The sequence below is a fragment of the Vombatus ursinus genome, unplaced genomic scaffold, assembly GCF_900497805.2.
Source record: "Vombatus ursinus unplaced genomic scaffold, bare-nosed wombat genome assembly UNPS02009205.1, whole genome shotgun sequence".
Lineage (NCBI taxonomy): Eukaryota > Metazoa > Chordata > Mammalia > Diprotodontia > Vombatidae > Vombatus > Vombatus ursinus.
The window spans coordinates 28,544,689-28,562,080 of record NW_020948983.1 but is presented as its reverse complement, the minus strand read 5'-3'; the positions used below and the strand labels follow the sequence as shown (position 1 = coordinate 28,562,080).

The 17,392-nt window shown below is 39.3% G+C and overlaps 1 protein-coding gene and 1 long non-coding RNA gene across 2 annotated transcripts in view; one reads left to right on the top strand and one right to left on the bottom strand.

Annotated features, from left to right (window-relative positions):
* Positions 1–7,718, bottom strand: part of CTSH (cathepsin H) — a 38,151-nt gene extending 30,433 nt beyond the window's left edge. Inside the window, exon 1 of the mRNA XM_027851635.1 lies at positions 7,612–7,718. Within this exon, the coding sequence (XP_027707436.1) occupies positions 7,612–7,659 (48 nt within the window). The 5' untranslated portion in view covers positions 7,660–7,718. The remainder of the gene's footprint in view (positions 1–7,611) is intronic.
* A 2,555-nt stretch (positions 7,719–10,273) lies between these two features.
* LOC114035608 lies at positions 10,274–16,583 on the top strand. Its single transcript, XR_003568234.1, has 2 exons — positions 10,274–10,357; positions 16,337–16,583. It is a non-coding gene; the product is annotated as an uncharacterized LOC114035608 (long non-coding RNA).
* The last annotated feature ends 809 nt before the right edge of the window (positions 16,584–17,392 follow it).

Here is a 17,392-nt window from a genome sequence, read left to right as displayed (position 1 = left end):
TCCTCATAAAATTGAGGAGAGGTAGGAAATTCAGGATATAAGTCAATAGTTAATTGATATTCTCATACAAAAGAGACACATTGAAGAAATACCTCCTCTTTAAATCATATTGGGCATTTTATAGAAGTCCCCTTTTTTCTACAAAAAAAAATATAAAATCAGACTTTGAAAATTTTGTAAGGGGTATCTGGGAAATTAGGGACAGAGCTGATGAAGAAATAACAGTTGTTAAGGAAAAGAATCAGAAAGAGTGATGGTTTAATTTATGCTTTTATTGTTGTTGTTCAGTTGTTCCAGACTCTTCATGACCCCATTTGAGGTTTTCTTGGCAAAGATATTGGAATGGGTTACCATTTTCTTCTCCAGCTCATTTTACAGATGGTGAAACTGAGGCAAACAGGGTTAAATGACTTGCTTAAGGTTAAATAGCTAGTTTAAGTGTCTGAAGCTGGATTTGAACTCAGCATGATGACTCTTCCCGGCTTGAGTCAACCACTTTATGCACTTTGTCATCCATATATCTGTTAGAGGAGTGATAAATAAGCAATGGGGATAATAATATCTGCCCTTTCTACCTCAGGGTTGTAGTAAGGATCAAATGTGATAATGAGGCAGCCTGAAAGAGTAGAATCAACACTGGTTTTGGAGTCAGAAGACTAGGTTCAAGCCTAGTTCTGCTGTGTAATCTCAGGTGTCACTTAACCTCTCTGGTCTCATTAATTGATTCATAGGGTATAGTAAATCATTGAAGTATGGAAGCACTGGCTTTAGAGGCCAAATCCTTTGGTTCAAATCCCAGCTCTGCCATTCACTAGTTGTGTGAACTTAGGCTAGTGACAGCACCTCTTAAGGTTTGTTTCCTTATCTTTAAAAGGGAGAGGTTGGACTAGATCTCTGAGGTCCCTTCCAGCTTGAACTCTACTGTTCATTTGACGAACACTTATTAAGCACCTACTGTGTGCAATGCAAAGTGCTAGGTGCTGAGGCTACACAGTCCCTGTTTTCAAGAAGTGAGGGAAGATAGAAATAACTATGATATAGAAGCAGATTGGTTTTTGAGAAATTTGAGGACAGGAAGATTACTGCAACTTAAGGAAAGGCCACCGATTGATGCCATGAAGGAATGGGAAAGGGTAGGAAAAAACGAGTGAATTCCAATTTGACTGCAATGAACAATCAAGGGGAGGGAGTGAGAGAAAGCTGGAAGAGTCAGCTGAAGATGGTGGTATCACCAATAGAAAGATAGAAGGTAGGGGAGGGGCAGGTTTGGGGAGGTTAATGAGTTTGATTTGTATGGGTTAAGAAACTCATCCCAGGTTGATACATGACAAGAGCCCAGAAACTGAGCAAGAATTGGAAATGCTTAGAAAACCACAAAACTCAATTAAAAAAAAAAGAGCTTGAAGGAAAATGAAGGGAGGATTATCAGAGAATTATCAGATTACCAGAGGATTATCAGTGGATACAGTGCTGGGTCTGGAGTCAGGAAGACCAAAGTTTAAATCTGGACTTAGAAATTTACTGTGTGATCCTGGGCAAGTCACTTCACCTCTGCCTCAGTTTCCTCAACTGTAAAATGGGGATAATTATAGCACCTACCTCCCAGGGTTGTTGTGAGGATCAAATAAGAAAGCACTTAGCAGAGTGCTTAGCACTATGGAGAATTTATTAAAGAATATTGTTGTTGAGTTGTTTTTCAGTCATGTCCAACTCTCCTTGTTCCTATTTGGAGTTTTTTGGCAAAGATACTGGAGTGGTTTGCCATTTCCTTTTCCAGCTCATTTTCCAGATGAGGAAACTGAGGCAAACAGGGTTAAATGACTTGCCATGTGTCTGAGGCCCCATTTGTACTCAGGAACATGAATTTTCCTGACTCCAGGCCTGGAGCTCTATTCACTGTGCTACCTAGCTGCCCTATTTAAATGTTAGTTATTATTATTATTATTATTATTTTTATTCATGGTTTTGATGACCTCTGACATTCCTTCCAAACTCTGAGCTTCTGTGCTTCTAGGAAACTTCTTTAAGCTATCTGTCTAGGAAATCAGAACCTGGAAAAGGCTCTTAGGGCAGTTATTTCTATCTAGGACCTGTCTTGTCAGATCCTGAAATAGATTTCCTTTGCCCAGTAGAACTTTATACCTCGCCCTGCTCCTTGGCAGGAAAGTTCAGGTCGTCCTCATGCTGCTGTGCTCTAGTACTCAAACAAAAATATTCTAGAACAATAGTAATAGCATTCAGAATTTTATAGTTTATAAAGCTCTTTCATATACATCCCTTTTATTTGATCTCCACACCATTGTGAAGCAGGAAGAATATGTTTACTCGAATTTTATAGGTGAGCAAACTGAAATTCATGGAGATTAAATGACTTGCCCAAAGTCACACAACTTATAAGTGTCAGGACTAGAATTCAGGACTTCTGACACCTATGCCAATATTTTTGCCAGAGCTACTTCATTTTGGGGGCCTTATAGGTAAGAATTCAATTTAAGTATATCACTGAGGCAATATGAGTGGAAACGGGTAGGAGTGGTCATATGGCTAGATTGCTTCATTAGTAATTACTAAATGTAAAAAGACTTAAAGGAAGGTTTCAAGTATGTTGGTTGGAAATCTCTTGTGGCACATTGATGGAAGAACATGGAGAAAAAATACAAGGAGTGAGAGGGCACACCTGGGTTGTAATCTGTACCAATGGAAGTATTCCCTACAGCAGTAAGATCACAGACCCTCTGAAACTGAGTAAATGCATTTTATATTGGGTGATTCATGAATGCACCTCTTTTCCAAACTAATAAGCATAGTGCTTATAAGGCTCTCTCACTATTCCTATAGCACATGCTCTGGAGATACTCTCCCAACCTTCACTTACACTGTCAAGTCAAGTTCCCAGAGGGTGGCTGCTCCATCTCTCCTCAGGGATCTAGAGGTAGTTTTGAGGGCTTGGAAGTCATTCTCTAATGCTATATATAGCTCATGAGTCTCCACCTATGTGGTTACTCATTGATAACAATTAGTCAGCCAGACCTAATTAGCTTTTGGAAAGAGATATTTACTGGCTGGTTGTTGGCCTTTGTTGTCAAAGATGACCAAAAGAACATCACCATGTTAGAGTCAAGTTATAGTGTGTCTGACTGACCAGATGAGCTTGTAAAGCTCTACCACAGATGGGGCACAAATAGGCCATGGGAACATTTGGGATGGATTCTCTAAATCTGCGTATCTCATGTTTCTTTCGAGCTACTTCAATTTTGTTGGAGCACCTGTATTTTCTTGGTGTTGTCAGGCCAAAATTAGCACAAGCAGCAGAGAATCGATCCATACATTGTTGCATGTCAGCTGCACAATCATCTGTGAACAAAAAAATTATGCACCAACTCTCCCTTCATTTTAGTCTTGGATTGCAGCCTTTTCAAGTTAAATAACTTACCATCAGCTGACCTTGGTGCTATGTTCATCCTCATTGAAAATGTCTGACAAAATTGTTGAAAACATCATGCTAAAAAGCATGGGAGTAAGCACACAGCCTTGTTTTACTTTATTGGTGACCGGGAAAGTGTGAGACAATTATCCATCATCCAGAATTCGGGCAAGCATGCCATCATGAAATTGATGTACAATACTGATGAACTTCTCCAGGCAACTGAATTTTGACATAATTTTCCATAAGTCCTCACAACTGACTGCATCACAGGCCTTGGTCAAATTGATGAACATTGTTTACAAACCTCTGTTCTGCTCCTGGCATTTCTTCTGGTGTTGTCAGGCAGCAAACACCTTATTGACTATTCCTTGGCCCTTTCTGAAGCCACACTGGCTCTCAGGTAGATGACCATCTCCTAGGTAAAGGATCAGCATTTTTTTTTTTTGCTTTTTGGTGAGGCAGTTGGGGTTAAGTGACTTGCCCAAGGTCACACAGCTGGTAAGTGCCAAGTGTCTGAGGCTGGATTTGAACTTAGGACCTCCTGACTCCAAGGCTAGTGCTCTATTCACTGGGCTGCCTACCTGCCCCAGGATCAGCCTATCAAAGAGGACTCTGGCAAGAATTTTTCCAGGAATGACTAAGATGGAGACCCCTTGTGATACCCCCTATATTGTTACAGGATAATCTATTTCCTTTACTTTTATAGAGATGGACAATGGAGGCATCCTTGAACTTCTGGGAGATAACCTCCTTTTGCCATATAACATGGAAAATTTCAGTCAGCTTTTGTATGAGCGATGGGCTCCCCACCTTGTAAATCTCAGTTGGAATAGAATCAGCACCAGGTGCTTTGCCACAGGAGAGGAGCCTATTAGCATTGAAAACTTCTTCTTCAGTTGGAAATTTGGCTAGAGAGGGATTTACTTCAACACTGACTGATGATGGTCTGTTGAGAACACTATGGAAGTGTTCAGTCCATCTCTCCAGGATCATGTCCTTATCACTAATCAATGTGGCTCCATCAGTGCTTGGTAGTTGAGATGCATCATAGGTCTTTGGCCCATAAATAGCCTTCAGGGCATCATAAAAGCACTTTGGATTGTTACTATCTGTGTAAAACTGAATTTCATCTGCCTTCTTACTGAGCCAAGAATCCTGCATCTCTCTAAGCTTTGCTTATATTTTACTTTTGATGGAGTTAAATGCTGCCTTCTTAGAGATGGATGAACCATCCTGCTGGTAATCCCTGTGGAGTTCTCATTTTTCATTTAGAAGCTTTTGAATTTCCCCAACATTTTCATCAAAACAGTTTTGATGTTTGTGAGTGTTCTGACCCAAGTAAGTAAATGCAGTGCTATACACCAAATCTCTGAAAGCTACCCACTCCTTTTCTACTCTACTGTTGCCAACCGTATCTTGGCTCAGCTTTCCCTCCAAGTTAGCTATGAACTATTCCAGCTCAGAGGAGCACTCTATTCTGTTGACATTAAGTCTTCTGGTAGTCATCTAGACTTGGGGCCACCACTTCTGTTGAATGTGAATACTTAGCTTGGAGAGGATGTCCATGATCCCTCCAGCACCCTGTGCCACACATTGCCTTTGTCACTCTCACATCTTATCTGTCTCTTCTCCTTACAATAACATAGTCTGGTAAGTACCAATGTTTACTGCGAGGATGCATCCATGAAGTTTTATTGTTTTTAGGTAAATGGAAGACAGTGTTGGTGATGAGAAAGTCATGAGATACGTGAATTTGCTTGTTGTTGTTTCTGATTCCATTCCTCCCAAGGACTCCCTGCCATGTCTGGTTGTCTGTGCCTACTCCAGCATTAAAGTCACCCAGGATTATAAGCTTGTCCTCTTTTTGGCATGATGATGATCTCCAAGTTTTCATAAAAATTTTTCTTTGACATCACCAGGGTTTGTCATGGTGGGAGCATAGGCACTAATGATGGTGACGTACTGCTTTCCTATAAGTGGCCATCGAATTGTCATGAGGCTGTTGTTCACTCCTTTTGGTAGTCAGACAAGCTTGTTGACTAGATTAGTTTTGATTGTAAAATCGGCACCAGCTTCATGGTGCTCCCTTTTACTGAAAAACGAGCATCCAGCTTTGACTTCGGTAAACTGGCCTTTATTTGCCAGTCTTTTTTCAATCGGGGCTATTTGGATGCAATACCTGCTGAGTGCTTTTTGCAACAAAAGCTGTTCATTTTTTCAGGTCTACTGGATTTTGTGTTGTCCATAATTGTGTGCACATTCCAGGTACAGATGATAAGTAGAATCATCTTTGCAGAACTTTTGTGCATTTTTTTGTTTTGACAGCAAGTTGGGTTCCCTGCCTGCCACAGTAAACAGGCCAGAGTTGGGTAAGCAGACACCTTTTCTAGCCCCTTCCTTACACCAAGAGGTGAGCAGTGTGGTCCTTAAAAGGTTACTCAGATACCCAGGGGGCTGCAGAATCCCACTGCCACCTCCAATGAGAAGATGATCCTATGGCCTTGGCTGCCTGTGTGCAGAGTGGTGACTACAGCTCCCAGTGCATCCATACCTGCTGCTTCATCACTTGTCTGTCACCACAGGACTTTGAGATAGGCAAAAATAGTAAAATGGTATAGGTGATGTCTTTTGATTCATTCATAAATTTGATTTAAGTGAGGTAGAGTTACATGAACTGGTTGACCTTTCTTTTCTAGAGTCTTCACAGTCCAGTGGTAAGACAGAGTCAAGACGACTGGTGATGGCTCAAGATGCAGTGGCATCTTCTATGTCTAATCAAGCTCTGAGCGCTCCACAGTGCCTGCTTCAGCTGCCTTCATGGCCATTGGAACAAATTATTTTCATCCACACATTCCACGAGGGGAAGTCTTCACATGCTTGGGGTAGACACCCCCCTTCCCTGTCAACTCACTGAAGTGTTTGAGACTCCTCAATTATCTTCAACCTGGTTTAGCTGAAACATCTGTGGAAACAGTTTCCTGGGGTGTGGCCATGCTACAGCTTCTTGAAGCCACAGGTGAGAACTAGATGGTTGAGGTGGACACCAAAGGTGGAAAGCAGCTCTCACAGCAGAGGTGTTAATTTTCTCTGAACATACTCTCCATCCCACTACACTGCACCAGTGAGGTATAATAAGAATAGCTGCTACAAAATATCCCCCCAAAAGTTTGTGACACACTCTACTACTAGAACACATGCAGGTCCAAAGGAAAGTGGGCTTCAGCTTAAAGAGTACATTTTGCAAAGGAGTAACATAGCTTTCCAACAGTCCTCACAATACTCTCCTCAGGTCCAGCACAGCTTCTCTGCTGTGCTCCTTGTAAAGGCTTTTCCTCAGTTCCTGATGCCAACACTGTGTCAGCTGTTCTGGGGATAATGCTAGGACTAGGGAGCTAACCGGAATGCCCTTACAAGATCCTCCTTTGATCGAAGGGAGGAGGGAGAATCCAAGGTGCTCTCCTGTTTTCAAAGGAATTCTTTCTCAGAAGCTTGGCTTTGGCTTCCACCACTGACCTGCCAGATGCTTGAAGGCTCAAGTTCCAAATTTGCCTGCTGTTTTATAGATGACCCACCGGATGGGAACAAGTTTCCTCAGCCAACGCCAATACACTTCCTGAGCAACATTACACTCTTTTATTCAACAACTTCCAATGACTTCTAAACTTATCATGAACTTGTTGAATTCAGGCTAAAGCTTATTATGGATTCCACAGAGATATCTTAGCCTCGATCCGACCTACTTTATTGATTATTCTTACCTGACAAAAGCATTAGGGCATAGTTTCTTCTCTTTTTAGGTGAGGTGGGAAGAATTGATCTAATCCACCCCCATTCTCACATGCCTATTTCCCAATTGTCAACTTTGGTGCCTCTTCTCTGTTCCTTCTTTGATTCTAATATTTCTCTTAAGCTATGACATAATGAAATGTTCTTGGTGCCATGTGAATTAAAATTTAAAATACAATATTCTGAATTTCCAGTCACTAGCTAAGTTCCTTTGAGATAGGAATGGGTTCCAACTTTTCTGGATCCCAGGAATGATTCTGAACAGAAGCCCATTTGAAGAGAGAGAAAATGGAAGGTAGATGAGAGGTGATTATGAGAGGTGACAGACCACATTGTAAAATAATTCAAATGGTTTACATTTTTAAAATTCCAATTTTGTTAGAATGAATAATACTTACTTGAGGTGTTCTCATAAGATAGTTCTTTTTGAATTCATCAAAGGACATATCTGAAAATTGGTTTAGTCCCACTGAAAGGAAGTTAAAAAAATCAATAAATAAATATCAGAGAAGGAACATTAAAATGCTTTATTCACGTGACCTTTGCTTATTTCTCTTACAATTTTTAGTCTTTCTCTAGACTTTTGAATCCTTTCAATTTTCTGTGTTACTCCTGTACTGAAGTCTTTCAATTTGCATAAGATTAAACTGGTTTTACATAAAAGTAACTTGATTGTAGGTCTTGCAAGCATCAAGTTGGCTTCTCTTCCTCCCCTCTTTCCAAGCCATAGTGACTCAGGTGTATGGCCACTGGTACTGCTTTGGGCTTGCAGTTACACTAGCCTGAGCCTCAAAAAAATCTTGGCCCTCACCCTAGGGAACTCATTCCAACAGTCTGGACAAGAACACTCGCACTGACTGTTACAAATGTTACAAATAGGGTAAAAGCTTTTGGGGACATGTGGGGACAGATTTGGAATCTGAGCAGAGTAGAAGGCCCTTTATTGTTCCGGTCCCAGATGTCTCAATACAATTCTACTAAAACTCCTCTAGACCTACCACACTGGGATTCTGTATCTGGCTATCAGATCACCCAAGTCCCCCCTTTTTGCACATCACTCTTCTAATACTTCAACAATGAATTTAACTAAAAAAAATCATTGCAAAATTCTCCCTCTCCCCCACCTAATACCAAATGTTTGAGGTCAGCTCTAGGCCAGTCCAGTGATTTAGGTTTGTGATTAGAATGCAATAGTATACTTGTGGACCATGAAATAATAGTAAAAAAAAGCTTTAATAGAGTAAATAAAATTAAAAAGGATACAATTCTTAATTAAATTCAAATTCCACATTCCACTTTCACTTCCACATTTTCACATTCACCACAGCAATTAGTAATATATAGTCAGGAAGGTATCCCTACAGGGCAATGGGAATTTTGCTATAAACCCCAAGGCACTAGTTCCCCATAGGCTGGGTCTTTTATGCTTCAGGGGCCAACAAAAGCAAACCAATAATTCATAAGCCACCTGGTCAACTAAATCTCAAGAATGACCACTTTGCCCTTATAGAGGGAAATCAGTCTCGTTTATACATAGCAATATATACATTGTTTCTCTGTGTAGTAGGAACTACCATAGTAGTAGAACTTTAGTAGTTCCTATTGCAAGGAGAAACAGTGTATATGAATATAAATAGATACCACATATAAGATACAAAGTCAATGCCAGAGGGTTGTTACAGTATTATTTTGTACAAACTCATGTTCTCTCAAACTCCTAGTTCATTAACTCCCGTGATCTATACTTTCATTCCTTCTAAGCCACATATGGTTATGATCATACATACACTCGATTTCACCATCACTCTTTTATGTGCTCATCTTCCATTATCCAAAATTCTGAATTTCCTGTCTTTTGACCACAAGCTTTTAACATATCTTTCCTTCTACTTCATTCCTCCTAAATCTATTTTTATTCCCCATCCCAATCTTTGTTCTTTCAAGTTCTACTTGTTTTGGCTTCACTTCCATCCTTTTGCGGTCTTGACCGTAGAGCTAGTCAGTCAATAAACATTTATTAAGTACATTACTATGTGCCAGGCACTGTGCTAAGAAATGGGGACACAGAGGGCTGGCTGGTCAACTATGCACTGCCCCTTTGTCTTGACTCCCTTGTTCTTTTCTCCTGTAATTTCTCATGCTTTGCTAAGTCTCTTCCCTGGGTTTTTGCCATCACTTGCTTTCTCTTTTCTTCACCATATGCTGCTAAGCACTATTGGAAGAAGTCATATAGCTCTGCTGACTGGATCCACTACAAGTGTGTGTTATCCAAACTTGACTGGTTCCTCACTGCTGCTGGGTAAATCTTATTCTTCTCTGATTGACCCAGTAGCAGTGAGGAACCAGTCAAGTTTAGATAACACACACTTGTAGTGGATCCAGTCAGCAGAGTTGTATGACTTCTTCTAGTAGTGCTCAGCAGTATATGATTAAAAGCCTGAAAGGCTGAAGATTGGGATGAGGAATAAAACTAGGTTTTGGAGGAATGAAGTAGAGGGAAAGATGCGTTGTTAGGAGCTTATGGTCAGAGAGAGGAAATTCAGAATTCTGGGTAATGAAAGATGAACGCATCAATGGATGGTGTTGAAATCAAGTGTATGTATGATCATAACCATGGATGGCTGAGGAGGAAAGTGTAGATCATGGGAGTTAAGGACCTGGGAGCTTGAGAGAATATCACCTTGTTCTTGTCCAGACTGTTAGAATGAGTTCTCAAAGGTGAGGGCCACGATTGTCTTGAGGTTCAGGCTGCTATAGCTGCAAGTCCACAGGGACACCAGAGGCCATATGCCTGAGTCACTATGGCTTGGAAAGGGGAGGAAGAGATGGCAGCTACATAAGGGGATGCTCGCAAGACCTGTAACCAAGTTACTATTATGCAATCTAGGTTGCTCTCATGCAAATTAAAGTAATTCAGTATATGAGTAACAGAAAATTGGAAGGGTTCAAAAGTTCAGAAAAAGGTTGAAAATTGTGAGAGAAATAAGCAAAGGTCATGTGAATAAGGCATTTTATTGTTCCTTCTCCGCTATTTGTTTGTTAATTTTTTTTTTTTTTGGAAATTTCCTTTCAGGGAAACTGGACCAATTTTCAAATACATCCTTTGATGAATTCAAAAAGAATTATCTTATGGGAATACATCAAGTAAGTGCTATTCATTCTAACAAAATTGGGATTTTAAAAATGTAAACCATTTGAATTATTTTACAATGTGGTCTGTCTCTTCTCATCTACCTTCCATTTTTTTCTCTCATAAAATGGGCTTCTGTTCACACAATTGCTGCCCCAAATTATTTCCCCTCTTCTTGAAATCCTAAATCCATTTCTTCTCTCTTCCCTCCACTCCTTGCTCTTATAGATGATTATTCTCCTTCACTGCTGAAATTAAGGTCATCTAAAAGAACTTAACTTCTTTTACTCTCTCCCTTTTTTTCCTAAGCCAATCTGGGTTAAGTGACTTGCCCAAGGTGACACAGCTAGTAAGTATTAAGAATTGAAGGTCAGATCTGAACTCAGGTCCTCTTGACTCCAGGGCCAGTGCTCTTATCCCCTGTGCCACCTAGCTGCCCTCACTTCTCTTAATCTCTTTATGCTGTCATTCATGCTTCTGTTCTTCCCTCCAGTCTGAATTGGTTCTCCTTGGCAAAGCAAATCCTGCAGCTGTATTTCCAATCCCAATACTTCTTCTGCCATCTCCCCCCTTAACCTTGCTTCACCAAGGAAAGAAGGAAAGAAGCATTTGTTAAGTACCAACCATGTGCCAGGCACTGTGCTTAGTTCTTATCCTCACAACAACCCTGGGAAGTAGGTACTATTATTATCCCCATCTTATAGTTGAGAACACTGAGGCAGAGGTGAAGTGACTTGTCCAGGGTCACACAGCTAGGAAGTTTCTAAGGCCAGATTTACACTTGGATCTTCCTGACTCCAGGCCCAGCACTGTATCCACTGCACCCCTGGCTGCCTCTGATAATCCTCTCTTCATTTATCTTCAAGCTCTTTTTTTTAAAGTTGAGCTTTGTGGTTTTCTAAGCTTTCCCAATTCTTGCTCAGTTTCTGTGCTCCTGTCATATATCAACCTGGGATGAATTTCTTAACCCATACAAATTAAACTCATTAACTTGCCCAAACCTGCCTCTCTGTCATCTTTTATTTTTCTGTTGGTGGTACTACGATCTTATCAATCACTCAGGCTTGTAACCTAGGAGCCTTAGAATTGGAAAAGCATGTATTAAGTGCTTACTTTGTGCTAGATACAGTAAATGCTAAGTGCTGGCAATAAAAATTGAAAAGCAAAACCAGTTCTTTCTCTCAAAGACCTCATATTGTAATTAGAGAAAACAACACATAGCAGAGTTCCACTATAGGGTGAATAGAAATGCCTAGCAGCCCTTACCATGCATTGCAGAGTGGATAGAAGTCAAAGCCCAACACTTCTTAGAATGCAAAAAAGACATTGCTTATTTATCACTCCTCTAACTGGGTAAAGTGGATAGAGTGGTAAACTTAAGCCAGGAAGACTCATCATCTTGAGTTCAAATACAGCCTCAGACACTTGCTAGCTGTGTGATATTGAGTAAGTCACTTAACCCTGTTTGCCTCAGTTTCTTCATCTGTAAAATGGGCTGGAGCAGGAAACAGAAAACCACTCCAGTATCTTTGCTAAGAAAACCCCAAAGGGAGTCACGAAGAGTCTGAAATGACTGGACAACAATAACAACAAAAGCATAAATTAAATCATTACCCTTTCTGATTCTTTTCCTTAAAAGCTGTTATCAGCTCTCCCTAATTTTCCTGATACCCTCTTAAAATTTTCAAAGTTTAGTTTTATATTTTTTTTTTGTAGAAAAAAGGGGACTTCCATAAAATGTCCAATATGATTTAAAGAGGAGGTATTTCTTCAAAGTTCTGTTTTGTATGAGAATATCAATTAACTATTGACTTATATCCTAAATTTCCTACTTCTCCCCAATTTTATAAGGATAGTTTATATATGCATCAAAAGTATCCTTGATCATGATACGGGAAGGAAATGACAAGGTGCCACAAATATCATACTCTAACACACATTTTTACAGTCAGACAACTAACTAGAAATTGTAGAGATTACAAGATCCCACTGTGCTTATTTGCTGATTATTTTAAAAGCAAAAAGAAAGCAAAGAGGGTCACTGGCATATTTAAAAATGTACCAAAGAGAACAGAAGTAAGTTCAGAAGGAAACAGAAAAGCAGGACAGCTTTGAAATAACATTGAATTTAGTATTAAAAAGTAAGTTGTACAAAATGGTCACAGTTTCACATATAATTCTCTCTTTTTCTATTCCAATTTATATGTGGAAATGTTCTCCTGTGATATTTGTTAAATCTGTGGTATTTGTTAAATTCAAAGGCAAAAAAATTTAAAAATATTTGATTCAGCAGAGGGAAATACTTCCTTAAAGCTTTTGTTCAACAAGGCATCTCATTCAAAAGTCAGAATTATCCGAGAATTTTGAAAAGAAAACAACAGAGATAACATTGTTCAATGGCAATCTGATATTAATATCAAACAGGGAAAACAACAGAGAAACATAAGCCCTCAAAATGGGGGTTTGCCACCAACGTGGAGGATGATCATCATTGAGTCCAAGTAAGAGAGATATAAATGAAGTATTCCTGTTTTCAAAGGTATTGTGCTGATCACAGCAAGCCCTGGAACACTTCAGAGCCTCACGAATTAGAAGCATAATCCCATATGAGAATTAGCATAATCCCATATGAGAATTTGGCCTACCCATCCGCTATCCATACAAAAAAAAGCAAATGGTTAAAGAATATCTATTGTCCAGAATATGATATGCAGTTGAACAGACAATCTATAGAACTCTCTTCTTTCAGTTCATATATCTGGGACAAAACCTACAAATGAATAATGAACTGAGTTCAGAATTGAGCAGAAGGAGGAGTATAGGCTGGATTGCCTTTGAGAAAGTGGGCAGTAATTTAATGATTCTAAACTACTCCCTGAAACAAACATTGTTAATATGGATCTTCTGATGATGCATCATGGAATACCAGAGTCTCTAAAGAACTGAAGCTGAGCATTACCTAAAGAGCAATGGAGAGACATGTTGTAGGCATGAGCTAACACACATTACAAATGAGGAATTTCCTAGAAGTTTCATAAAGTATGTCAATAGAGTATCATCAGCATGATCAGAAAAGCAGAATGGACAGTCCATGTGCTTCGTTGGTAGTCATGCAATGTCAAGGATTTATAGGAGTGTGTGGACAAGAGGTGCATGGGATGGGCTGCAATCCGTATTACTCAAGGGCCTATCCACATTGGTAAAATCACATATCCCTCAAAGTCTATGATTGTAGGAGCCCACAACATTGGAACTGTGCTTACCAATTCTTTGGTCATGCCCACAACATCATCAACTCCAAATAAACATGACTGTCATGTGACCAGAGTGCTATAACGCTGTTTGATTTTCACATGAGCAGGGGCAGCATGGGAGAAGTGGATTATTGGTGTTTATTAGGCTAGGACTGACTATTCTGAGGATCCTATACAGTAGGTACACAGCACATGCTTAGTGACTGCCAGTCAGAGTGAGATTTGAGACAACTTAGCTGACCAAACCTCAAGCTTTGTGCCCAGACATTTGTTTTAAAAACTCAGGCTCTAAGCTCTAACTTTGTCAAGAGACACAGACTAGAAAAATGATCAACATCTTTTACCAGACATAAAAATTTCACTGAAGGGTGGTGGATCCTAACTTACACTATTCTGTCCCTTCAAGGTTCCTCAGTGATGGAAATGCTTTATACTAGTGATTTCCCTAAAAGTTACTTGCAAAATAGCATCACTGTTAGCAGAAATAGATTTAAATGATGCTTCAAAGGATGTTATTTTAATAGGGGAAAATATTTAACCTATACAAAAATACCCTTAATTTCTTAATGGAAAAACTGAAAACAACAACCATCTGCAAATATTGGGGGAAAGCTAAATAACTTGCGGTATATTAATGTGATGGAATATTATTGTGCCATAAAAATAATACATATGAAGAGTACAAATATGGAAATACTTCAATGATGCACAAAGATGGCAGAATGAGAACAGTTTATATATTGACTACCACTATATAAAAAAGCAACAAAATTATTTCAAGATTATTGATATATTTTGCTTTTACACAACAGATACTTCTCAAAACTGACTAGGCAGGACAGCAATTGCCTGCAATCTCTGTTACTGGGGAGACTGTGGCTGGTGTATCTCTTGAGCTTTGGAATTCTGAATTGCAGTGGGCTAAGCCTAAGTAGGTAGGTGGGAGTGCCAGGCCTGGAGTCAGGAAGACTCATCTTCCTGGGTTCACATCTGACCTCAGACACTTACTGGCTGTGTGACTTTGGGCAGTCAGTTAACCCTGTTTGCCTCAGTTTCCTCATCTGTAAGATGAGCTGGAGAAGGAAATGGAAAATCACTCCAGTATCTTTGCCAGGAAGACCCTAAATGGGGTCATGGACCTCATGGAGTCTGACACAACTGAAAAATGACTGAACAACAGCTGAATTGGGTTGCTCCCCTTGCCTTATCTCTTACTAATCCAGTCCATTCTGCATTCAGCTATCAAAGTAATCCTTCTAAAGCACAGGTCTTAACTAGTCACCCTCCTATTCAATGAAATACTTTCAGGACAAAATACAGAATCCTTTATTTGGCTTCATTACCTAGACACTTCTTACCTTTACAATGTCTTCACACTTTACTCACCTCCATGAACTTTATGATCTAGTGACAGTGGCCTCCTTGCTGTTCTTCGCACAAGACTTCATCTCCAGACTGCCCTCTCTCCCTCTTCATTTCTGCCTCTTATTTTCCCTTGCTTCTTTCAGGTCTCAGCTAAAATTTTACCTGCTGCAAGATGCCTTTTCTGATCCCCTAATGCTAATTATTTCTTTCTGAGATTAACTCAGATTTGATATATGCATACCTATATATCTCACATATGCACACACATATATACATTATATATGTGTCATCTATCTATCTATCTATCTATCTATCTATCTATCTATCTATCTATCCATCTATCTGTCTTGTTTGTAGTGGTCACTTGCATGTTGTCTCCCTCTATTAGACTGTGAGACCTTGAAGACCTTCCTTCTTTGCCTTTCTTTGTATCTTCAGTGCTTAGCACAATGCCTGGCACACAGAAAGTGCTTAAAAAAACTTGTTGACTGTGATGTTGTAGTTACAAATATTGTGGTTACATTGTCATTGCCAGAGAAAATGTTTGTTATAGAAATCTTGACAGATTTTTTTTTTTTTTGCATTTTTCATCTGTTTGTTTTCCACCTTCTTGTTTTATCCTTAAATGCTCTCAGGATGTTCTTGCTCAGCTGAGTCTCTCACTAAGCTTTCTATAAACTCCTATTTTCTTCATACCTTCTTTCTGTTTATGGGAAGACTTTGCTCGTAATCTTTCACTATCCTCTTCTATAAGATTTTGCAAATGAATTTTAATTTTTAACTTGTATTGTCCTTGACTGCCAAATCACTCCACTTGGCAAGGGGATCAGGTCAGTCAGTCAACAAATATTTATTAAGCACTTATTCCATGCCAGACACTCTGCTAAGCACTAGGAATACAAATACAAGCAGAAAGAAAGAAAATTCTTACACCTCCAGGAGCATATATTCTAATGGATATGGCGGTATGGTAGAGAAAGTCTCAACTACAGCCTGGAGAGGAATGAGACATAGCTGACCTGGACACTTTCTTTAAATGGAGGTTCTGGAAGGAATCATTCATTCAGAGGGATAGGCCAAAAGGGGCAGGGTTGGAGTGAGCTTCTAGGATGAAAAGTTTTCTGGAGTGCAGTCTGGAGAGGATCAAGTATTTGCTGGCTGAAACAAAGTTTCTAGGCTCTTCTGGCCTTGTGATAACTGTTTTATATATATATATTTTACTTTCTTTGGAAATGGTAATAGTCTACATTGATATGTATTTCTTTATCCATTTCTCATTTTTCTGCATCAATAGTTTGTCTTAGGTCAAATTAGAGCTGTTTTTATTGCATGTTATAGCTTCTTATTTGATTTGTTTGATCTTTTCTCTAACAGGTCAAAGAGAAATTATCCTCACATCAATGACCAGTTATTTCCTGCCTGTTAAGATAAAATAACTTTTGTTTTTTATGATATTATTAAGTGTTCACCACAAGACCCTAAGGAGATAAGAAAAATGAGCATGCAAAATGAAGAATCTAACCATATGTACATTTTAAACTTATATTTCTTAAAAATGATATCATTTGTTAAAAATTATTATTGAAAAATTATGCAACTAATTAAATCTACTTTGCAAGTACTTATATTTAATTAATTCATTTCATTGTATAAAATGTCTTAGTGACTTTTAAATTATTCTCTCTATAATGACCCCAGGAGCCTTCTCACTCTGATAACCTGGAAATCTCAAAATCCTTGAATCATCCAGAGTAAGATCCATAGTAATGACCCAAAACTCCTTTTTTTATTACCTGGAGTTTGAATATCAGCTAGCTGCCAATTTCCAAGGAGTCTTCTGTTCCTTCAAAAGCATAAATCAGCAACAGTCCCTGCGGTTGGGAATCTTGTTCTCTTTCCCTAATGCCTAGTCTTGCTAGATTTGGATAAGAACCCTCACCCCTCAAAAGAAAGCCCCACCAGATTTTACTGATTTGAGGGACAAGGTGCCCATTTCCTCTATGGCTGCAGTGGGTTACCTGACACTATTTAGGATCCCAGCATACTTCACTTTGCCTGCTCTCTCTGCCAGTCCATCCATTTTGTGATTATCTCCTCTCAATAAAACTGGCTTGAGGTAGTGTCTTACTGTGAGCTCCATGTTTCATAGTATTGAGATTTTAGTCTTCTGAACTTTCCCAAGTCTGTGTTAAGACAGCATCCAAGACTGATCAAGAGCCTCAGTCCACTTATTCTAATTTCCTCATATATGGTTTAATTATTGTCTTTCAGTTTATAGTTGTATTTCCAGTGCTTAGCACAGTGCCTGGCTCGCAGTAAAAGCTTATTAAGAGCTTGTTGACTGACATATAGCTAGTAAGTGTCTGAGGCAAAATTTGAACTCCTCTTCTCGACACCACTATCTCCTGAATGGGCTGTGTGCGTCAATTT